The following is a 25,320-nucleotide window of genomic DNA, read 5'->3' on the forward strand; positions in this document are numbered from 1 at the left end:
ATTGCCATTTAGTATTCTCTTATAAACTATAAATATGTCAAATAAATTACTTATCTGTCCTATTTTCCTGTTAATGGATAATTGAATTGTTTCCACTTAATGGTTTTTGTGCTCACACCATGCTGCCTACGAACATTCTTTTAGATTTGAGATACCATGTTTTACATATGAGATTAGCAAAAATGAAAACACCATGAATAGGCAAAAAGATGAGTCAATAGATACTCTCACACCTAATAGCAGGAATATAAGTATATTGGGACGCTGTTATGGAAAGTAATTTGGCAGTACTATCAAAATATTGAATGCATATACCTTCCTGTAACTTCACATCTCTATCTAGACAAAGAAGCATGTGCGAAGATTTTCAAAACAGTGTTGTTTGCCTTAGTGAAAAACTAGGAAAAAAACCCTCAGTTTCCATTAATAATAAGGTAATAGTGTTATCAATTATTGCAAAATTTCAACATCCCACCTGCAAGGTTTTTAAAATAAGGTAAAATCTTTATAAATGACCTCAGGTCATATTAAATGACAGCAGAACAGAACACTCAAGCAGAAATGGCTAGCTACACAGAAGGCCCAGGCAGGAGGATCACTCAAGCCCCGGAGTTTGAGACTAGCCTGGGCAGCACAGCGACATCCCATCTCTTAAAAAAAAAAAAAAAGGTAACTAAATGCATCGAAAATATAAAGAAGGATATATAACAAACTTCTAATAGTGGTTACCTCTAGGGAGAAGAATAAGATTTGTGGAAGGTTGAAAGGACATGTTTTACCCAAATTTTACATTGTATAAAATTCACATATGACTTAGAATAAAGCTGTTGTCAGTGTTTCTTAATGCTTTATAACTTATAAAACCAACTATATATCTCACTTAGTCCTCACAATGCATAAAACAAGTTTTATAAATGTCATTTTACAGATGACAAAACTGAATTTCAGACACTTTAAGTGATTTGCTCATAATCAAATAACTAATGGCAGTGGCTGAGATGCCTCCAGACTTAGGTCTTGATTCTATACCCAATACTTCTACTACTTCATGACAACTATCAGGCAGGTGCAAAATTAAAGTAATGGTAAAAACCGCAACTATTTTGTGCCAGCTGAATAGTGGGAAAGATTTGCCTCGTCTGGTCAGAGATGATTATGATTATCTAATGATATGCAAGTCTGAGTTTTTAATCAGCATAAAAACAATAACTGGCATTTAAAGCAGAGATGAAATTACAAGAAAAGCTACTGGAACAGACAAGATGGAAATCAGATGTGTTAGAAGTCCAAAAAGAAAAGGTTTTAGTAGCGATATGTCTATAAGCAAGCATTATTGGCCTATTAAGTTAAGAATGAAAGAAACGGACTCTGTCTTGGCACAGAGACTGCTCAAAAATAAAAAGAAATACATAAGAAATAAAATACCAATCGTAGGAATCTTTATTAACTAAGAGGTCAGCAATTAAAACCGTTTAGAAGCTTCTGGTTAGTGGACATGTGACAATGCAACAGAAAAATCCTTAAGTAACTATCAAAAAAACCCCAACTGCTGGCCAGGCGTGGTGGCTCACGCCTGTAATCCCAGCACTTTGCGAGGCTGAGGTGGGTGGATCACGAGAGCAGGAGATTGAGACCATCATGGCTAACACAGTGAAATCCCATCTCTACTAAAAATACAAAATACAAAAAATTAGCTGGGCGTGGTGGTGGACACCTGTAGTCCCAAATACTCGGGAGGCTGAGGCAGGAGAATGGCATGAACCCGGGAAGCAGAGCTTGCAGTGAGCCGAGATCGCGCCACTGCACTCCAGCCTGGGCGACAGAGCGAGACTCCATCTCAAAAAAAACCCAACTGCCAATGGACTGTGAATGTACAGTGGATACTGACAGAAGTGATACACAGCAAGAAAAATAGCATCTGACTTTTATATTCTTCTTTGACTGCTTAGATGCTCCTATATGTACCTACATCTGCAAAATCTCTTTAAGCAGAAGAATCCTTCACTTATTCAGTAACAGTGGATTGAACAACTGCTTTGAGAAATATAGTGCTGGTATTCTTGCCCTTGAGGAGCTGAGAGTCATAATAATTACAAGACAGTGCGACTGATACCATAACTAAAGTCTATTAAAAATAACTACAGGACTTCAGAAGATCTTTTTAAAAGTGTGTGGGGGGATGGAGGTGAGTGATAACTTCAAACCTATTAGGACAAGACCTCCAGTACTGTGTTGAATTGATACATGCTGAAAAGACAGTGATTTTTAAAGCCGTTTTTCTAAATGCTTTTCTGGAAATTATCAATATCATTTCTGAATGATTAGTCAATATATTTTCCCAGAAAGAATACTGGCAAAATTACAAGAAAATACTGGTGAAATTATCCAGAATATAGCACATAGAGGAGAAAAAAGGTACTATTTTTTATAGCATTTTAAAAATACAGTTAAGAGAGGTACAAAGAAAACTTAACAATACTGAAGCTCAAAAGCTCTGCTTTCCATACAGTTATACTTGTGATATGATATACTAGCCATAAATCCTAAGCATTGACCAATAAAACAATAACCAAAGTGAAGTTGCCCGAGAAGCTTAAGAAAGACATCATGCTGCCAATCAAAGTATTTCTTCCTGGCTTCTATCATTGCTGAGAGTTGGCTATCAGCAGAGTGCAGAAAACTGGAAATACACAACAAAGTTAAACCAAGCAATGAAAAAAACAAATCTGGCCAGGCGTGGTGGCTCACGGCTGTAATCCCAGCACTTTGGGAGGGTGAGGCGGGAGGATCATTTGAGGTCAGGGATTCGAGACTAGCCTGGCCAACACAGTGAAACCCCATCTATACCAAAAAATACAAAAATTAGCCAGTCTCAAGAAAAACAACAAAAAAAAACAAATCCACAAAACCATCCCACTGCCTTTCTTCTGTGTCTAACAAAATGAAAGGGGAAGAATAATGAAAATGGAACAAAATGAATTCTTACCACTCTGCAGTTTGGAGAGAAGAAAGCGAGATAAAGCAAAGGAAGACACAAAATGAAGCTGTCTTCTACAAATAACTTGGGTAATGGGTACGAGCTCAGATTTTTCACTGACTTACTCCCCAGTTGAAAATGAATTTCACATCACCTTGCATGTATCTAATAACAGAAGGAAACAGACCACACTGACTAAAAAAAAGCAAATCAAGTTGCTCAGGATGTTTCACTATGTTATTTGCAGCAAGTTAATTGTTTTTCAAGTATTGAGCCTATTTTTGAATTGGGACATAAAAGGAATGCCACAGGAACAGAAGATGTAAAATCCCATATGCTATTACATGCAAAAACTAATCCCAGCAACAAATCTCTCTGCCTTGAGAAAAAAATACATACATTTTTTTTGTGGGTCTCACACTGTCGCCCAGGCTGGACTGGAGTGCAGTGGCATGAACATGGCTCATTGCAGCCTCGACCTCACAGACCCAAGCGATCCTCCTATCTCAGCCTCCTGAGTAGCTGGGACTACAGGCATGTGCCACTACACCCGGCTAATTTTGTTTTATCTTTTGTAGGGACAAGGTCTCACTCTGTTGCACAGACTGGTCTCAAACTCCTGGCCTCAAGTCCTGCCTCGGCCTCCCAAAGTGCTGAGATTACAGGAATAAGCCACTGTGCCTGGCCTCAAGAAGAGAAATTGCTAAGTGACCACAGGGCGTCATTCTGCTTCCAAACCATGAGTTCAAAATACCTAGAGATAAGATGAAGACTTATAAGTGATACGAATCTGATAGTATCTAACAACATGGTCCCAACATGAGGTCCAACTGTTAACTAGTAAACTAAACTTTCGCTGCAAAAAAACTCATTCTACCTCCCTATCAAGACAATCAATGACAGTTCTTTGTTACATTCACTACTCCCTCCACATTTACCGCTCCCCCCTTTTTTTTAAATTAAAAATGAGCTGGTATAAGCAGTATGTTTCATGGTAAAATCTGACACAGGATTTACTGGGTTCTTGAAGATTATCTTTGAAACACGCCAAAATTTCTTCAATAGTGGTCACAGGTGTCTAAGAAATAACCAATCAAACCCCTTTTCTTTACAGGTGAGGAAGCTGAGACTTAGAGAAGTGCCTTGCCCACAGTCATTCAAACTAGGTAGGTATGAAAGAGAACCCAGAATTTACAACTCCTGACTCTCAAATCATATAAACTATTCACCTCAGACTCTACTAGTTATATTACAGATATATGTAACTCCTTTCATCATGCAATAGAAAGGTTGGACTGAACCTTGGGAGTTGAAGATACAGATTCAAATTCTGGCTGGGTCACTTTCTAACTATGTGACTAGTCAAAATCCTTAATATCTCTGACCCTAAATTTTCTCAACTGTGTAACAGATAATATCTACCACATAAAGTTGTGACATCCAATGAGATAATCAGGTGACGCTTATCTGGCACAATATTTAACATATAGGAGAAGCTCAAAAAGAATTCCTTCCCAACCCCCATGTCTATTTATTGCAAAATTATATAGTCTATGGGAATAAATCCCACAAAGTAGCACATTTCCAAATAACCAACCTTTAATTTCCTTAGCTTACTCTACATCAGCTATTTAGGAATATGTGCTAAATGGCCATTCTGCCTCACTGTAAGGTGTTCAAAACCTAGTGATATTATAAACTGATTCTAGTATTCAAGAACAGAATGAATGAGAATACCTCTAAAGTGACCAAAGAAACTCTGCCTTTTGTGACATACACAGTCAAGGCCACATGACAATACTTTGGTCAACAACTGATTGCATAAACAATGGTAGTCCCATGAGATTATAACGAAGCTGGTCAAGCGCAGTGGCTCACATCTGTAATCCCAGCACTCTGGGAGGCCGAGGAGGGAGGATCACCTGAGGTCAGGAGTTCGAGACCAGCCTGGCCAACATGGCGAAACCCCATCTCTACTAAAAATACAAAATTAGCCGGGTGTGGTGGTGAGCACCTGTAATCCCAACTACTTGGGAGGCTGAGGGCACAAGAATCGCTTGAACCCAGGAAGCAGAGGGTGCAGTGAGCTGAGATCATGCCACTGCACTCCAGCCTGGGTGACAGAGCAAAACTCTTCCCTGCCACAAAAAAAAAAGATTATAATGAAGCTGAAAAACTCCTATCACAGTGACATCATAACTGTCATGGCACAAAACATTACTTATGTGTTTGTGTGATGCTGGTGTAAACAAGCCTACTGTGCTGCCAGTCATATAAAAGTCTAGCACATACAACAATGTACAGTTCACAGTGCTTGATGATAATAAATGGTTATTTTACTGGTTCATGTATTTACTATATCATACTTTTTTTCATTAGAGTGTGCTCCTTCTACTTATGTAAAAAAAAAAGTTACCTCAGGGAGGTCCTTCCTGAGGTCTTCCAGCACACGGCATTGTTATCATAGAAAATGACAGCTCCATGTGTGTTACTGGCCATTACCACCTTCCAGTGGGAAGGATGTGGAGGTGGAAAGCATACTGATGATTTTGTCCCCATGGAGGCCTAAGCTAATGTGTGTGTTTGTGTCTCAGCTTTCAACAAAAAAAAGTTTAAAAAGTAAAAAAAAAAAAAAAAAAAATTAAAAATCTTAATTAAAAAACCTTATAGAATAAGAATACAAATAAAATATTTTTGTACAGCTATACAATGTGTTTATATTTTAAGCTAAGTGTTATTACAAAAGAATCAAAAAGTTAAAAAAATTTTAAAGTTTATAAAGTAAAAAAGTTACAGTAAGCTAAGGCAAATCTGCTGTTAAAGAAAAATAATTTTGTAAAAATTTAGTGTAGCCTAAGTGTACAGTGTTGATAGAGTCAACAGTAGTGTACAGTAATGCCCGAAGCCTTCACATCCACTCACACTCACTCACTGACTCATCCACAGCAACTTCCAATTCTGCAGGCTGCATTCACAAGTGCCCTATACCTGTGTATCATTTTTATCTTTTATACTGTATTTTTGCTGTACATGTTTAGATAAATTAGATACATTAGATACATGTTTCCATGTTTAGATACATTGTGTTACAACTGCCTAAAGTATTCAGTATAGTCACATGCTGTACAGATGTGCAGCCTCGGAACAAAAGGCCATATCATATGCTTCATACAGCTAGATAGTCCACTCTGCTGTCATCAATTCCTGTTTGGCTAACACCCTCAGTTCTTTAAATTTCCTTTACAAATCCACTTTGTTCTTGCATTTTAAAAAAATAAAATAAAATTCAATCATGACAAAATTATATTTTGAAGTACATAAATAATAAATAAAATTCTGGCCAGGCACAGTGACTCACTCCTGTAATCTCAGCACTTTGGGAAGCCAAGGTGGGAAGAGGTCGAGACCAGCCTGGGCCAACACAAGGAGACCCTGGGTCTATAAGAAATAATAAAAATTAGCCAGGTGTGGTGGTGCACACCTGTGGTCCCAGCTACTTGACAGGCTGAAATGGGAGGATGGCTTGAGTCCAGGAGGTGGAAGCTGCAGTGAGCTGAGATTGTACCACAGCATTCTAGCCTGGGCAACAGAGTGAGACTGTCTCAAAAAAAATTTTTTTTAATTAAAATTTTAAAAATAAAGTTCCCCGTTAATCTATCTTTTCTAGTACTGAGGTTTAAGATCATACTATAAATATTCTTTAGCAGTTTCATCTTTTTTTAAAACTGTGGTTAAATATACATAAAATTACCATTTTAGCCATTTTTCAGTATACACTTCTATAGCATTAAGTATACTTATATTGTTGTGCAACCACCTCCATCCATCTCCAGAACTTTCTGATCTTCCCCAACTGAAATGCTGCACCCAATAAACACTAACTCCCCATTCCTGTCTCCCTCCATCCACTGCCAACCAGCATTCTACTTTGTCTCCATCAATGTGACTACTTTAAGTACCTCACGTGAATAGTCAAACAATATTTATTTGCGCCGTGACATAATCTCAGCTCACTGCACTTATCTCACTTACCATATCTTTGTGGTTCATCCATATTGTAGCACGTGTCAGAATTTCCTTCTAAGTCCAAATAATATTATTGTGTTAAAATTATATAAAACACAATTTTATGTGCATATCACTGTATTGTAGCCTACAATATGTGGTACGTAAAAATCACATTTTGTCCATCCATTCATCTGTCAATGGACACTTGGGTTGCCTCCACCTTTTAACTATTGTGAATAAAGCTGCTATGAATATGGGTGTACAGATATCTATTCAAGTCCCTGCTTTCAATGCTTTTGGGTAAATATTCAGAAGCAGAACTGCTGGCTCACTGGTAATTCTTTGGTGTTTGCACAGTGACAATATTTAACTTTTTAAGGGACTGCCATACTGTTTTCCACAGCACTGAACCATTTTAAATTTCCACCGGCAAAGCACGAGAGTTTCAATCTCTCCATATTCTTACTTACACTTGTTATTGTGTGTGTATTTTCATCCTAATGAGTGTGAAGTGTTATCTCATTGTTTTGATTTATATTTCCTTTACAACGTAGTGATGTTGAGCATCTTTTCATGTACTTTTCATCTTTTCATGTGCTTATTGACCATTTGTATACCTTCTTTGGAGAAATGTGTATTCAAGTCCCCTGCCCATTTTATAATTGGGCCATTTGCTTTTTTGTTGTTGAGTTGTAAAAGTTCTTTATATATTTTGGATATTAATCCCTTATCAGATATATTTTTGCAAATACTTTCTTCCATTAGTTGGTTGCCTTTTCACTCTGTTAATAGCGTCCTTTGATGCATAAAAGTTTTTAATTTTGATAAAGTCTAATTTATCTGTTTTTTCTTTTGTTGCCTGTGATTTTGGTGTCATGTCTAAGAATCCACTGCCAATTCCAAGGTCACGAGGATTTACTCTAAGTTTTCTTCTAAGAGTTTTATAGTTTTAGCTCTTATGTTTAGGTCTTTGATCCATTTTGAGTTAATTTTGGTATTGATGTAAGGTCCAACTTCATTTTTTTTTTTTGCATGTGTCTTACTTATTTTTGAGGTTCCTTAGATCTCTCTCCATTTGCCATCTTCTTCCTGTTTTCTGAGGATTTAGAATTAAACATCCATTCCATCTATATACTGGTTATCAATTAATTGATTATCAGCTCCAAATTTACCCTTTTTGCCGGCTGTGTGAAAATGAACCTGGGCCCTTTAAATACTTTTCCTTTGCAAAGCATGCATGATGTCAAGCTTTACCCATAGAGGACCCAGGAGATACACTGTAGGAGAAAGCATTTCGCTTCCAGGTCCCATTGTGCTTGCCTAGCAGGTTCTTACAGGATAAGCAGTTTCCCTCCATCCTAGCTCCTACAATGGACAGCAGCCAGCAGCTAGTAGCTTCCCTCAGTAAACCTTTTCATGTTGTCATATGGCAGCCAAGTGCCTCTGGTGAGACAACTCCTTGTGAAGAGCTTTCCCCAAGTATCCTAGAGGGTAGTTTTTGGCAACTTCAAAAGGACAGATTTCCAGCAAGTTCTGCTGGTATAAGTCCATAGGGACTTACTTCTCTGCCATTCTGAGAGTCAAAGTCATGCCTTCTCCAACAAAGCCCCTCGGATTTCAGTCTCTCGGCCAGGAAGTGTTTGGTGGTATTGAGGGAGACGGCTCTTTGGGTATGATATCTCGGTCCCGGGGTAGCTGCTTAGCTGCTATCATACTAATTCTATTTTATCACACATCAATCATATTATTATATTTCTTATTATAGATACAGCAGATCTATATCTGCTGTTATTTAGAGTTTTCTTCCTAGGAGTCAATTTCTCATTATTTCAGTCTCCTCTTACGGTAAAGAATTCTTTTTTTTTTTTTTTTTTTGGAGATAGAGTCTCACTCTGTTGCCCAGGCTGGAGTGCAGTGGTACAATCACAGCTCACTGCAAGTTCCGCCTCCCGGGTTCATGCCATTCTCCTGCCTCAGCCTCCCAGGTAGCTGGGATTACAGGCGCATGCCACCACGCCCAGCTAAATTTTTTGTATTTTTAGTAGAGACGGGGTTTCACCGTGTTAGCCAGGATGGTCTCAATCTCCTGACCTCGTGTTCCGCCTGCCTCGGCCTCCCAAAGTGCTGGGATTACCGCGCCCGGCCTTTTTTTTTTTTTTTTTTTTTTTTTTTGAGACGGAGTTTTGCTCGTTGCCCAGGCTGGAGTGCAGTGGCGTGATCTTGGCTCACTGCAACCTCCACCTCCCGGGTTCAAGCGATTCTCCTGCCTCAGCCTCCTGAGTAGCTGGGATTACAGGCATGTGCCACCACACCCGGCTAATTTTGTATTTTTAGTAGAGATGGGGTTTCTCTATGTTGGTCAGGCTGGTTTTGAACTCCCAACCACAGGTGATCCGCCCACCTTGGCCTCCCAAAGTGCTGGGATTACAGGCATAAGCCACTGCACCTGGAGGTAAATAATTCTTTATATTAAATGCCCTGTCCAAAGTACTGTGTAGTCTCTCTCTCCTGGCTGGACCTGGACTGATACAAGTGAGCTGAAAAAAAATGCTGACAGCTACTTACTATATATAAGACAGACATTATGCCTAGTGTTTTATAAATATTATCACTTTTAATTTTCACTAAAACCCTGTGATATATCACTTTATAGTAAGGAAACTGAGGCTCAGAAAAACTATACAATTTTCCCTCCATATTACAAATCCAGGTCTGTCTTACATTAAAGTCCCTGCTGGCTTTCTACTATGGGGTTTATTTTTCTTCACAGACCTAAGAACATATTTTTTAAAGAAACTGAACATCTATGTGGAAAAAGAATTAACGTAGCAGGTCTGACTGCTAAGGTTGGCCTTAGCTAGTATCTGAGAACTGAAGATTTCACAAGGGTTCTATCCCCAGAACTGATCAGAGTGGCTCTTATCTGTTAATGCCTGCTTTCCTTTCGGGAGTCTGGAATTTTGATATGTGCTAGGGTTAGGGTGCTTATGTGAACAGCCCCCTTTCACCATCCCCAGCCAAAAAATCTCAGCACTAAGTCTGTAACAAGCTTCCCTGGTAGACAACACTGTCACAACTTACTGCTGGAGGAATCAAGCAAGTCCTGTGACTCCACTGGGAAAGGACTTTTGGAAGCTTGAGTCAGGTTTCCTCTGGACTTCACCGCATGCACCTTTTTTCTTTGCTGACATTGCTTTATAGCCTTTTACTAGTATAAAGCATAGCTATAAGTATGACTACATCTGAGTTCCATAAGTCCTAGATAATTCACTGGACCTAGGGTAGTCTTGGAGACCCCCCAAAAAAACCTATAATACATCAAGTACTTTGTTAAATGCTGAGGACACAAAGATGAATAAGGCCTTTGCCCTCAAGGAACTTTAGTCTATTTAAATTTCCATTCCTTCATTCCTCTGATCATCACTTCTTAGTCTGTTCACTACTTAAAATAGATTAGATTCATTTCCCCGAGCTAAATTTCATTCTTAGTGCTGAAGTGATGCTAAATAAATATTTAATAAGTCCATCAGCAGAATCTGAGATACAGAGCTCTAATAGACTCAAAGGCTACACATACTTTCTCTTTACTTTCCCTGTCTTATTGTGTTCTTCATTAAAAATAAATTGACAAACACTTGTACATTGCTGGTGGGAATGTAAAATGGAGCAGCTGCTGTGGAAAAGAGATTGGCAGTTCTTCAAAAAGTTAAATATAGAGCTACCATATGACCCAGCAATTCCACTCCTAGGTATATACCCAAAGAACTGGAAAACAGGTACTCAAAACCAATACTTGTACACAGATGTTCACAGCAATACTACTCACAATAGCCAAAGGATGGGCTGGGCGCAGTGGCTCACACCTGTAATCCCAGCATTTTGGGAGGCCGTGGCGGGCGGATCACGAGGTCAGGAGATTGAGACCATCCTGGCTAACACGGTGAAATCCCATCTCTACTAAAAATACAAAAAATTAGCTGGGCGTGGTGGTGGGTGCCTGTAGTTCCAGCTGCTTGGGAGGCTGAGGCAGGAGAATGGCATGAACTTGGGAGGCAGAGCTTGCAGTGAGCCGAGATCGCACCACTGCGCTCCAGCCTGGGCGACAGAGTGGGACTCCGTCTCAAAAAAAAAAAAAAAAAAAAAAAAAAGCCAAAGGATGGAAACCCAAACGTCCATTAAGGGATAAACAGATAAACAAATTGTGCTATATACACACAAAGGAATATCATTCAGTTATAAAAAGGAAAGAAGTACTGATATATGCTACAACATGGGTAAACAATGAAAACACACAGTACTAAGTGAAAGAAGCCAGACATAAAAGGTCATATATTATATGACTCCATTTATATAAAATCTCCAGAACAGGTAAATTCATCAAAAGAGAAAGCAGATTGGTGGTTGCCAGCAGGGAAGGGGAAAGATAGGATGACTGCTTAATGGATACGGGTGATGTATCCATTGAGGGTGATGTAAAAATGTAAGCTACATGGAGATAGTGGTTGTACAGCACTGTGAACGTATTAAATGCCACCAAATTGTTCACTTTTTTAAAAGGTTAATTTTATATGAATTTAACCTCCATTAACATTTTTTTAAAAGCAATGCAGTATACACCACAGTACAAATGAAGAAACTTCCTGTTGTTATTTGAATAAGTACTTACAGCTTGAGATAAAATCATCAGTGACTACAATAAATATAGATACAAAAAAGTGCTGTATCTCAATATATACTCTGGAAAACTGAAGATTCAAAGTGGTTCTAAGCAACAATACAGATACTGATGCAGTAGAGCATATACACATTTTTTCCCAAAAAGATAAAATGTTTCTAAATTACATAAATAAATATTTTAAGTAGATATTTGCCTATTTCCTTGACATCCCTAAAAGCTTAATAGGTTAGCCCTTCCTTTCAATGGAAAAACAGCATTGAGGCCTTATATTCATGGTTTCCTCATATTCAGGCATATATAACACACAATATATATGTTTTTTTATGTCTGGAAGGATATATACCAAAATGTTTATAGTGGTCATATGTCTTGGTGTTGAATTTGGATTTATGAGTGATATATGTCTTTGTGGGGGGAGGAGGTTTCTTATCTGTATTTTCTAACTGTTCAACAAATGAACATGTATTATTTGTACTTAACTAGAAAAAAATGGAGATAATAACACCACCTACCACCTCAGGGATGCTGTGAAGATTAAATGAAACAATATACATAAAACTCTTAACACAGAATTCAGCATAAGTACACAACAACTGTCAAGCAGTATGGATGGTATTGTTTCTGTTTTTGCAAATACTCCTCAGGATTCAGGATGTATGCCTTATTATCTATGGTGAAAGCACTCATCTTAATCCAGGCCTGGATCACTTCAAGCTTAAATTACTCTAATAGTCTCTTGGCTGGTCCAGCTAAGAGCTAGCCTCCATCCACCCCTGCCCAGCTTTCTTACCAGGGCCAGGGTTAACTACCTAAAACACCACTCATACCACTTCCATAGCAATGGCCGTCCATTGCTTACATGATTAGGTTCCAAATATCCCAAGCCTTGACCCACTTCGTTATTCTCTTTTTCTTCTCATTTACTCCTTCAGCAAACATTTACTGAGGGATGTTTATGTGTCTGCAACTTGGTAGAAATGCAAAGGAAAATAAGCTAGGGATTCTTTTCTCAAAGAACTCATAGTCTAGTAAGGGAAAGAGGCATGTAAACAAATACAATATGAACCATGTAATAAAATGTAAATGTATGGCCCAGAGAGAACAAGTGTACATGGTTGATAATCAAGTGAGAAAGGCATAAAGAAATTACAAAGAGGAGACTCACAGTAGGTAAGACTTGAATGGGGTTTGGAGGATGACCACAAATAGCTAATTTCCAGATAGAAACTTTACTCAATTTACTTCACACCTTGGCACATTCTCAAACATCAACTCAAGCAAAATTCAGCAAAATCCCACCTCCCTTCACAATGTAATCCTCTAACTCTAGCCCACGCTCTTTCAATTTGCGGGTCAAGATCCATTCATGACTTAAAGAACCAATTTAAGAGGTTTCAACCACTACTGAAATGAAAGATTAGAGAACTAGAGCTGCAATTCTCAAACTTTTTTGATTTCAGAATACCTTAACACTTTAAAAAATTACCAAAGACTCCAAAGAGCTTTTGCTTCTGTGGTTATAACTACTGCGATTTGCCTATGAGAAACTAAAACTGAGTACTTTAAAAAATGTTAATTCCTTTAAAAGTATCAATAATAAACCAACCATTATATTAGCCTAAAAAATATTTTATGAAAATGGTTTAGTTTGTAAACTAAACTAGTGAGAAGAGTATCATTATTTTACATTTCTACAAATATTTTTAACATCCAACTTAATAGAACAGTGGTCCCCAATCTTTTTGGCACAGGGACTGGTTTCATGGAAGATAATTTTTCCATGGGGGGTGGGGTAGGGTGGGGATAGTTTCAAGATGAAACCGTTCCACCTCAAGTCATCAGGCATTAGATGGAACGGGCAACCTAGATCCCTTGCACGCGCAGTTCACAGTAGGGTATGCACTCTTATGAGAATCTAATGCCGCCACTGATCTGATAGGAGGTGGTGCTCAGGCAGTAGTGCTTGCTGCTCACCTCCTGCCGTGTGGCCTGGTTCCTAACAGGCCACAAGCCAGTACCAGACTGTGGCCTGGGGATTGGAGATGGAATGGAGGATGGCTGGATTCTCATACCTGCTTCTGCATTCAATCTGTTTCAATATTATTCTGAAGTATAAGAAAGAAATTTGGCATTCCATGGATCTGTATCTGGAAAAGGCAAGGTATTTTAATAGCCTTTTTGCCTATCTCTAGATATTCTTCTTTAATACTGTACCAAAGGTTAGTTGCAATGTGGCATGTGAAACCTTATCAATGAATTTTTTCATACTGTTAATATAAAAATTCATTGGTCTTGTACTTGGAATAGATTTTTTTTGCCTATGCATGATTTTGTAACATTATGTGTTGTTCATTTATAAAATACAAGTTCACTAAGTTATAAAGATCTTCCAACTGTTGACACATCTCATTATATAACATCAAAAAATTCACATTCACTAATATCACCACCAATCTCATCTGAAAAGTCTTTTAAGGGCCAGAGCTGTCAAGCTCATAGGCCAGGATACAAGTTTTCCAAAACTCTAGTTTTTGCTTGAAAGTTCAAATTTTATCACTGGCCACAAATATCAGTTTTCCTTAAAATGACAGGCTTGCTTCATTTTTTTTTTTTTAATTAAGACAGGGTCTTGCTCTGTTGCCCAGCCTGGAGTGCAATGGTACAATCTCAGCTCACTGCAACCTCCACCTCCTGGGTTCAAGCAATTTTCCCACCTCAGCCTCCCAGGTAGCTGGGACTACAGGCGCATGCCAGCACACCCGGCTAATTTTTGTATTTTTAGTAGAGACGGGGTTTCACCATGTTGGCCAGGATGGTCTCGATCTCCTGACCTCATGATCCCCTGCCTCAGCCTCCCAAAGTGCTGGGATTACAGGTGTGAGCCACTGCGCCTGGCCACCTCATTCATTTTTAATAAAACGTCCGAATACCATAGTCTATCAGTTGTTCTTTCAAATAAAAATGGCATCCCATGAAAAAAGTTCAGCTGGCAACTCAATCACAGAAGCAGTTTTCCTTTAGATAACTGTCATACTTAGTATGCAGCAGACGTGCTTTATTTGTATTACCCATTTTGCCAAAGAGATTATTAAAAAGATTCATAATCGAGGATGGAGAATTAGTAATAGTAATAATTTTTACTACTTCAGCAGGAACACTCTGAAGTGAAACTGGCTTTCTCCCCTTCTTTAACTGTTAAGTGTTTGGTGGTGAAGAATTTAATTACTCAGTCGTCATTATATTCTTTGGTACAGGCAGTTTGTGGCATAATAAGCCCATGTCCTAGTTTTGGCCTGTCACAATAGCATGTGTAGTGAGGTATGGGGGAAAGTACAGTTATTAGAATCACACTGATCTACGTCTCTGGTAACCAACTAGCTCTATGGCTGTGGAAAGCTAATTCATCTCTCAGCCTCAAATTCTTCCATCTTTAAATGAGAATACTACCTACCTCATAGGATTGTTACAAGGATTGAGGTAATACATGCAATATCTTACACAGTGCCTGTTCCTTAATGGGGTGGCCCTGTTAACAATAAGAAGAAGAAGAAACAGTATCTTAGTTGTATGTAACACTTCACCACATACCAACACACAGGCAGTTCTGACTAGTACAGGACCACAGATTATGAGGGGACCCATAGGGATCATCTAATTCTAATTCAGCTACTTTACTTGCACCCTCCTTACCTTGCAACCATATTCACATAGCACAGACTGACCTTACAGATAAGAAAACCAATGTAGCACAAGGTTTTAAATGTCTTTCTCAAGGTTACAGAGCTAGTCTAAGAAGCAGAAATTAGTGTCAGGCACATCCTCCTACTCATAACAATTCTGTTAGATAGATAACATTATTCTCTTTTGATTGATAAGGGAAACTCAGGTTCATTCCCTTGAGTTTCAAGTGACATGTCCAAGGTCACAAAAACAGGCCTGGAACCCAAGTCCTCTCATTTGTAGTTCTTCCAACCGTAACTTAGAAATCTGTCTAAATACATGATTCACTCTGTGCAATCATTGATAATTATCTACATCTGGATCTGAATGGAATAACAGACTAACAGACACAATTATGTGAATACTCATTATGACTAAATATGCCGATTGATAACCACCAACAAATCAGTTTGTGTTGTGATATTTCAATTTAAACTGGTGTTTCACTAAACTGAAGACTTCACAAGCTTTGGCATTTAAAAAAACAAAAGATACCTCTTAATTAGCCTCAGAGTATAAAAGAAATACATTTCAAAGGATCATTCTGCAACATTCAAAAAAGTCCCTTTAAGACAGGCTGAGTTGACTATCACAGTCTAAATTTAAATTAACAATTCTACCCCAAAAAAAGTCATTATAGACAAAATAATAAATTTTATTTTAATTGATAGACATTATTTCAATTGAGTTTTATAACAGTCTCTTCACTCACATTGCTATTGAACATGATGTTAAACCAGCTCTGGTGTTTATTAGAGGAACAACTTAGGACAAGTTACTCACCTTTCTGGGCCTCAATTTTATTTTCTGGTCTATAAAATATATGTGATCATGTCTACACCTTGCAAGGATGTTAAGTTTAGGCACAAGGTATACAAAGCACCTGAAAGTATACCTACCCCATAGAGAAAAACTATTATTGTAACAATTTTTATTATATGCTTTGAGTTCACAATCCTGCCTATCCCTAAGTCCATTAAGATCTGAGTAAAACTGGACTTTTCTATTTCCTCCTGCTGCTGTTGCTTCCAATGCCCTACTGGCTACAACTGCCAACTCTCTGACCTAGACTCTCTGCCACCTACTACTAGTGTCCTCAGAGCAAGTCCCTGAACTTCCTTTTATTGTATTAATTCCCTGGTCAGAAAGAAGATAATGCTCATTACTTACCAATTCAGTGATCTGATAATTACCACATTAATTCTTGCTTGGAACCAATCTAAAAGACTTCAAACAACTTCAAACCTACCGAGGATTTTTTTTCTTGATGCCAAGTTTTAAAAACCAGGAATTTCATTTTTTTAAACAAATGGTCAACTATTAAGAATTCATAAAAGAGCTGCCTGTCATATCTCGTTATAATTTGATTCCTGTATCAACTCAATTACTCAAATCCTTTAGTTCTTCATCTTCTAGCCCTCTTAGATAATAGTCTCCATTAAGTAAAAGGCATTTTGCAGAAACAGATAGAAAAAACTATATATATATATATATATATATATAGTGTAAAGCTTAGTTTTCTGCAAATACAATTAAATACTCAAGATAGCTGGGAGAAGGGCAAGAAGAGCCCACAGAGATGAGATGGTACTGAGACTCCACTGGTGGCCCTTTCTAAGGGACTAGAACTACACTACAGATTTATCAATGAAAGGTTGAAGGCAAGGGAAAAGGAAAAGCCAGTGACATATGCAGGCACTGCAATGCGCTAGATAATTGATATACATTATTTCTGGGTATTATTTCCATTATCAGGTGAGGAGAGTCAGACTCAGAGAGATTAAGTGACTGGATCCAGGCCAAATAGCTAGTAAACAGTAGAGCCAGAGCCATAATTATAACTGTTCTTTCTGTTACATGTTACGCAGCAGTTTAGTCCAGAAAAGCATTTATCCCTAGGCCAAGAAATAGGGAAGGTAAGTGTATGATTATCTACACACTGGTTTAGCCACACTGTTTCCCTTCCAGCAATGGGAAAAATTGAGAGATAATTCATCTTTAACCTGCGGTTATCACCCAATTATTCCCATTGGTAGAAGAAAAGCAGTGCTTCTCAAATGTTAGCATGCAGATAGGTCACTAGGTATCTTGTTAAAATGTAGATTCTGATTCAGTAGGTCTACACTGGCGTCTGAGATTTCTGCATCTACCAGGAAATGAAGCTTCTAGTGCTGGGGCCATACTGTAAACAGATTATACTCAATAGTTCCCAATCTTGACCGATCATTTGAATCACCTGGGAATAATCTAAAACCTACAGATTTCCCTCCTTGATTCAGTAGTGTCTGGAATGAGGTCCAGGTTGACTTCAATGCAGTCATCCCTCGATGTCCATGGGGGACTGTTTTGAGGACCCCTTTCAGACACCAAAATCCACAGATGCTCAAGTCCCTGATGTATAATAGCACAGTATTTACATATAACCTATGTATATCCTCCCAGAGACTTTAAATCATCTCCAGATTACTTATAATACCTAATACAGTATAAATGCTACGAAGTTTAGTATTTTTATTTGTATTATTTTTATTGTTGCATTGTTATTTTTTTTCTGAATTATTTTCAATCCGTGGTTGGTTGAATGCACAGATGTGGACCCCACAGATACGATACACCAACTGTACAGAACAGGGACTACTCAGCTATACTATCTCCAGGCACATTCTACCTCAGAATTCTGTAATTCAAAGAAATATATAATTATTAACGACAATAATCACAGCAAGCACTGACTGAGAACACACCAAATGTCTAAGAGCTTTACATATTAGCTTACTTAGTCCTCAAACCACACTGTGAGGTTGGTACTCACAGCACTATCATTCCCATTTTACACATGAGGAAGCCAACGCACCAAGAGACTAACTTGTCCAAGGTCAGTGAGTGAATTGCAGAACAGGGGTTCAGACTTGAACCAACCCGATTTCAAAGAGTCTGTGCCCTCAGACACACCATCTAAAGCTGCTTCCCACATTACCCAATGGTAATGTCACTGATTTTAACAGACACACTTGAACAAATAAATCCAAATGGGTCACCTCAGAAGATGTCGCCCTGGGAAGGCTATGTTCTTATTCCTCAGATGCTACCATCATTCAAAACACGGCCACTGCTAAACTAAATATTTAAAGAGCCCTTGATCTGAAAATGAAAATGCCTTCAGAGCCTAAACCCATGACTTTAAGTATCTTCAAATGGGGTAAAAGCTCACCACTTGAGCACAGATTTGACTCTTTGACAACACCACAAAATCAGGAAGAGCCAATTCGAAGAAACCTAGTGTCTTTCAAAAACCTAGGTAGGTATTTTTTTAAATAAAAAAATTCAGTGTTAGGTATTGAAAACGTTTTCCTCATCACTCATCTCTAAAGCCGATTCCGAATGAGAGTTCCTCAGGTTTTGCGCAACGGTTGTATCACCAGCCAAGGTGACTATTTTGAAGGGCAATATTCATTTGGATGCACAGGTTCTGTTATATTTGTTTAAAAAAAAAAAGCAGCCTCTTAGTCATACCAAAAGAAACACATTTGCCCTTCACTATCAGCACAAATATGCATATGTTCAGAACAACTGTCTTGAAGCATGCAGTCTTCCTTTCTGCTGAAAAAGCAACTGCTTTGATACTCTTTTCAGATTATTTTTAAGTGTGTTTTATTTATATACACCAATCCATATAAAAAAAATACCATCAGCAGGCATTAATGAAGCATTTAACTGCATGCAGCACCATAAAAGGTATTGTACAAAGGCAACTATATACTAAAATATGCACACAAATACCCTCACATACAAGGGATAAAGGCACACACAAATACTTCAGGGATACAACTATAAAAACATATTACATTTCTACATCTAGATGAGCTCCTTTGTTAAATAAATGTCTTCTTTCAACAAAGAAAATATTCTGCAAATTCAGAATGGTTTCCAGATTTTTTTTTAAATCAGGCATTAATGCAGCTCAGCACAATTCCACACGACCGACCTCTCTGCTTGAACTGGACTCCCCACACCTTACTGAAGCCACAATTCCCCTGCACAAACTCCCACTCCACCACCCCCCACACACCCAACTCCCCACCAACCTCACAGGGGTTCCTGGGCTGGTCCATGGAATCTGATGACATCACTCTCTCTTCCTTCCTGGAATTCTAAACCCTGCTGCTCTCCCCTTGCACACAGCTACCATCTCCATGGCAACCTCACCTCCTCCTGCTTCCCTATTGGCTTCACGGAGCAGGATACACAAAAAGGTTTTCCGTTCTCCCCACACCACCCGCCCCAAAAAGACGATGCTTTCAACAGGAACCTGAGCTAAATTTAGCTACTTGGGATTCAGAGTCCTATGACTAAGAAAACACAGAGAAATGTCCTCCTTCCAACATTGTACCCTCCTCTCAACTCCACCCAAAAGTGGCTGCTTCACCTCCTCCTCTCTGGTCCCCAACCCAAAAGCAAGTAGTGATATCTGCAGAGCATTAAAAACAACCAAGCCACCTGCCTCACATATAAGATTGACAGAGAGAAAATTCTCACATTCACCTCCTCCCAACAGGAGAATTTTTAAAAAGAGAACAAAAAACTATGCAAAAAACAGTTGGGCCATTTCAGCTGAACATCACAGTGTTCTGCTGTTTCCTTCCATCCTAAGCCAAGGATTGGGAACTCCACACCTCAAGGCAGAAAAGTCTTTAACCTCTTAGAAGATGGAATTCTCCTGCTATTTCCTTGATATGATTTCCTCCATCATAGGAAGAATAAATGGGGAGGAGAATTAGGTAAAAAGACTGCACACTTCAGTGATCAAACACACTAAGCCTGGAAGCACAAATCCTGGGTCCAACTTTCCATCCAAGGGACTGACCTACTATGTAAACTTAACAAATTCTCACATACCTCATCTAAAAAGCAGCTCCCACACAGGGATATTATAAGAATTACTGACAAAATTAATGTAAATTAGTTTGGGTCCCTGTGTCAAAGGGACTGAATCAAGAGTAAGCTGGCATTATTATTAGTAAAATTCCTGTGGATATTAACAGATGTTAACAATCCCCAGAGGAAGAACATAAACTTTTAGAAAATTATCCTTTCATAATCATAGATATACCATAAAATATACATAACTTCTTGAACCACAGGCAGTTCCTACAAAGGTTTCTACTTCTGGTAAAACTCCAGCTCTACTCACCTCATACACCAGCCAATTTGTGACTAGTATTTTCTTTGCTTAATCCAAACTCTAATTTTGAAATTGTTACTCCTCACTGTCCCTAAATAATGACTAAATATGGACCAGGGCTTCATTCTCTGGCTCAGATGCCCACTTTGCATTCTAGAGAAGTAATTCCTTCTCAGAGCCATATTCGATAGCTGAGCACTGAATCAACGCAGTGGCTATGTCCTATGTGACTCTGAAGGACAAAGTATCAACTGTGACCAAGTAATAAGGGCTCCAAGCAGGTCAGAGCCTTGTAGTAGGAAAGGGAGAAAAGGAATGAAAAAAATAAGGCACACACAGGAAAATTGTATTTTCAGTTTGCAAAGCAGAGACTCAACTCCAGGGCACCAACTCTCCAGCAAAAAAAAAAAAAAGACAGGAAAGAAGAATAATTTAGTGTAATAACAGTCATCTACCCCACAGAAAACTTAAACAATTTAGAACAATTAGAGAAGTCAAAAGAGTCAAGATGCCTCTAGTTAACACACAGGCATCTAGAAAAAGCTTTATAACTGTTGTGGAAAACAGCAAAGGATGAAGCACATGCTAACAACTGAAACCCACATTGCAGTGCGGGGTGGGGGGCAATATGATTAGCCCATCTCTGAGATATTTGTTTTCTTATTTCGCTCCTTGTTGACCTTAACAAGCCATTCCTTGTGTGAAAGCATTCCTATGGACACCATGGTTCCACTGACTAAGTATTAAGTATGATAAGCACTAATAATTAATTAGTATTAAAAGCACTAATAATAAGCACAGTCACCTTATTCTACAAGAGGGAAACTAAAGCAGTTTCTGAGATTGCCCATCAAATCAATTACTAAACTTGACTTATTATGAAGAAATCTATCAGCAATGGCCTAGACTAAGTGGAAAGTTGCAAAACAAAGCTCCATTTATCTACTCTTTGACTCAAACGTACATTAAGAGCACTTACTACGTTCCAAGAGTTTTATATGTGTCATTGCTATTTCAAAAAAATAAAAACACCAACACTAGTATATATTCTTTTTGTTGTTGTTGTTTTTGCAATGGAGTCTCACTCTGTCGCCCAGGCTGGAGTGCGGTCATGCCATCTCGGCTCACTGCAACCTCTGCCTCCCGGATTCAAGCAATTCTCCTGCCTCAGCCTCCTGAGTAGCTGGGATTACAGGCAAGTGCCACCGGGCCTGGGTAATTTTTGTATTTTTAGTACAGATGGGGTTACACCATATTGGCCAGGCTGGTCTCGAACTCCTGACCTCAGTCGATTTGCACACCTTGGCCTTCCAAAGTGCTGGGATTACAGGTGTGAGCCACTATGCCCTGCCTAGTATACATTCTTACTCCACTTTGCAAACACAGAAACAGAGTTCCAGTGATGTCAAGGTGACCATGGTTATATACTCATTATTTCATTTTTTTAAAAAAGCCAGGATTCTAACCCAGATCTGTTTGGATTCCAAAGACTGTGCATTTTTCCACTTAGCTTCCTATTTTCAGATAGTGAGGGTTGGAAAAAAACATCTAGAAATCATTTTACATCTGTGTTCTCTTATGCCATCGATAAAATATAGGACACTTGACATCAAGGTCAAAGTCATACTTTTCATGTATTACTAACAGTATTAAACTCTAAGTAGGCACTCAATACTTATTAATTTATTATTCTAATCCTATTATTCTAAACTTCTGGACAAACGGCAATGATTCTACTCAGATCTTTTTAAATTAAAATTGGCTTGAGAAATTACATGCTGAAATGAAATGACAAAACTTCAGATAACATTCTGGAATTAATTTCATAATATTTGAGATGAAAAAAATTATCACTGTCATAATGCCTACACTGGCCCAGTTATAATGTCATAATACCTACACAGTCTATTTGTTGGTTTTAATCCACAAACCCTAATGCAGTCAGGATCTATACATTAGATTTATGATTTCTACATTCTACATATAGAACCAGAGCATTTCTTCAGGGATTCCACTAAAATTAAATCAGCTGACTAGAGGACCATGCTAAAGAGGCCAAGGTCACGTGTCTGCTTCCCATGTGAACCAGTTAGCATCATTCTCTCCTACAGCCACAACATACACCCTGTTGTAAACATATATCCTTTTTTACTCTGAAATTAAGGCAAACAATCACCTTTTCTGGAAAAAAAATGTATCTACTGATGTCAAATATTATAATCAGATTTTATTCTTTAGAAAATAGTTATTGTCTTTCAAATAATATTTTCAATCATCCATTCTTTCTTCCAATACTTACTGAATACTTACCACACACCAGTCGATAATCTCAAAAGGCTGGCACCAAAGAACAAATAAATAGAGCTATGTGTGGTATTCAATATAGCGAAGGTGTATATAGGTATGGTGACAGCACACAGAAGGAAAGGCTACTTTTAGAAGATGCCATGGAGAATGAGCAGGAGTTCATTTAAGTAAATGAGGAAGGTAAGAGCATTCCATGGAGGGAGAACAAAGATTTACAAAGGGATGGTCATAAGACAACATAACAAATTTGAACTTTGAAGAATTTTACTAAGGCCAGGTTCAGAATTGAGAGATATGACCAGTTAAGAGAAGGCAAGGCAACATCTTTTAGATTTTCTACCTAACCCAAATTAGGTTTTCCTAAAATGCCTTACTTTGAGTTAGATTTCCACAGAGTAAAAGGGGAAAAAAAAAATAATATTATGGAGATTTGTTCTCCTCATAGTCTCCACGATAAGAATAATGGCCAAAATGAGGTACATCCTTCTGAAAATGAAGCTGTTAGTGGCTGAGACCCTCAATGAAGAGGTTCTTTTGTCTGCAGAGGAAAATCCAAATCTGCTGCCTTATTAGGTAGAATGAAAATGTCCCTCTTATTCTTGGAGAATTAGTTTAAAAAGTGGTCAATGAAGCTTATTCATCAATTCTACTTTCCTGTGGCTGTTTGAAACAGCATGTTGAATATCTGACAAGCAAATTTACATTTACTTTAAAAAGCACCTTCATCCCCACATAACACCCCAACACATAAACACAAAAATGTATGTGCACACTCACATCCTACAAGCTCGACAGGAAAAGGATCAGTATGTGTATGGAGGGAAAGCTATCTATCAGCTGTAGCAATCACAGAACGCAAGTAGAAGAAAGTAAACTTTTTACCAAAGCGATTACATATACAGAAATAGGCAAAAAACCTAAGTGCATAACTCAATGAATTTTCACAAAGTGACCGTCCCCCCCACCCCCGCCATGTAACTAACACCTAGGCCAAGAAATAGGATATTACCAGCACTACAGAAGCCCATCCTGTGCCTTTGCAAAGTCACTCCCACCAGCCCACAATGACTTAACACCATAAATTCACTCTGCCTGTTTTGAAGTTTATGTTAATGGAATTGCACATTATGCATTCTTTTGTGTTGGCTTCTTTCACTCCACATTATATCTGTAAAACTGATCCATTTGTTGAGTGTATTCCATCTTATAAATATATCATAATTTACTGAAAAATATTTCAGTAATGTTGAAAGGCCTCTGTGCCATTTCCAGCTTGAGGCTATTCCTAAAAATCCTTGCACATGTCTTTCAGTGCACACATGTATACATTTCGGTTGGGTATGCCTAGGAGTGGAATAACTGGTTATAGGGTACACTTATGTTGAGCTTTGGTAGATACTACCAACTGCCAGTTTTCCAAAGTTGTACCAATTTACATTCCTACCACCAGCACATGAGGGTTCCAGATGCTGAACGTCCTCACTAATGCTTGGTAATGTCTGCCTTTTTCATTTTAGTCATTCTGGAGGTAGTGTGATAATATCTCATCGTGGTTATTTGCTTTAGCCTGATGATTAACGATCCTGACCATTTTTTGGAACATTTGGAGATCATCTTTTGTGAAGTAACTATTCAAATATTTTGCCCATTTTGCTACTGGGTTGTTCAAAAGATTCATTAAAAGAACTTATTTTATATATGGGTTTGTAGTTGTTATTTAGATATTCTAGAGACTAGCCAGATCCCTATACTACAAATACTTTCTCCTACTTTGTAGTTTGCCTTTTTACTTTCTTTTATATACATATAATTTTTCCCCCTCCAAAAGACAGGGTCTTGCTCTGTTGCCCAGGCTGGAGTGTAGTGGTGCAATCATAGCTCACTGCAGCCTTGAACTCCTAAGCTCAAGCAATCCTCCTTCCTCAGACTCTGGAGTAGTTGGAACAATAGGCACATGGCATTATGCCCAGTCAACTTAAAAAAAAAAAATTGTAGAGATGAGGTCTTACTATGTTGTTGCCCAGGCTGATCTTTAACTCCTGGTCTAAAGCAATCCTCCTGCCTCAGCCTCCCTCCCAAGTAGCTAAGAATACAGGTGTGCACCACCACATCTAGCTTTACTTTCTTAATGGCGTCTTTTAATGAACAGATAATTCCTAAGTTTGATGTAGTCAAATTATCATTTTTTCCTTTATAGTCAGCATTTATATCCAGTTCAAGTAAAGAATATCATGAAAACATTCTTCTATGTTTTCTTTTAGAAACTTTCATAAAGTAGCATTTAAAATGTGAATTTTCCTATAATCCTAGCACTTCGGGAGGCTGTGCCACCGCACTCTAGCCTGGGCAACAGAGCGAGACCTTGTCTCAAAATAAAAAATAAAAAATAAAAATACCCTACCAAAAAAAAAAATGGACAATGATGTTTTCTTCCACCTAATAGGTCAA

At 38.3% G+C, this 25,320-nt stretch overlaps 1 protein-coding gene across 27 annotated transcripts in view; it reads right to left on the reverse strand.

Annotated features, from left to right (window-relative positions):
• The window catches only part of RBFOX2 (RNA binding fox-1 homolog 2), a 290,149-nt gene that overhangs the window by 203,235 nt on the left and 61,594 nt on the right, over positions 1 to 25,320 (reverse strand). Inside the window, exon 1 of one of the 27 annotated variants that reach the window (XM_054675462.1) lies at positions 19,469 to 19,614. The exons of 21 other annotated variants lie outside the window; for them this stretch is intronic. In XM_054675462.1, the coding sequence (XP_054531437.1) occupies positions 19,469 to 19,510 (42 nt within the window). In that variant the 5' untranslated portion in view covers positions 19,511 to 19,614. Of the gene's footprint in view, positions 1 to 15,114; positions 15,185 to 19,468; positions 19,615 to 25,320 lie in introns of those variants that run through there. 5 more of the 27 variants (XM_054675463.2, XM_024352858.2, XM_024352861.3 and 2 more) reach the window with 5 other exon arrangements.

Source organism: Pan troglodytes, chromosome 23 (genome assembly GCF_028858775.2).
Source record: "Pan troglodytes isolate AG18354 chromosome 23, NHGRI_mPanTro3-v2.0_pri, whole genome shotgun sequence".
Lineage (NCBI taxonomy): Eukaryota > Metazoa > Chordata > Mammalia > Primates > Hominidae > Pan > Pan troglodytes.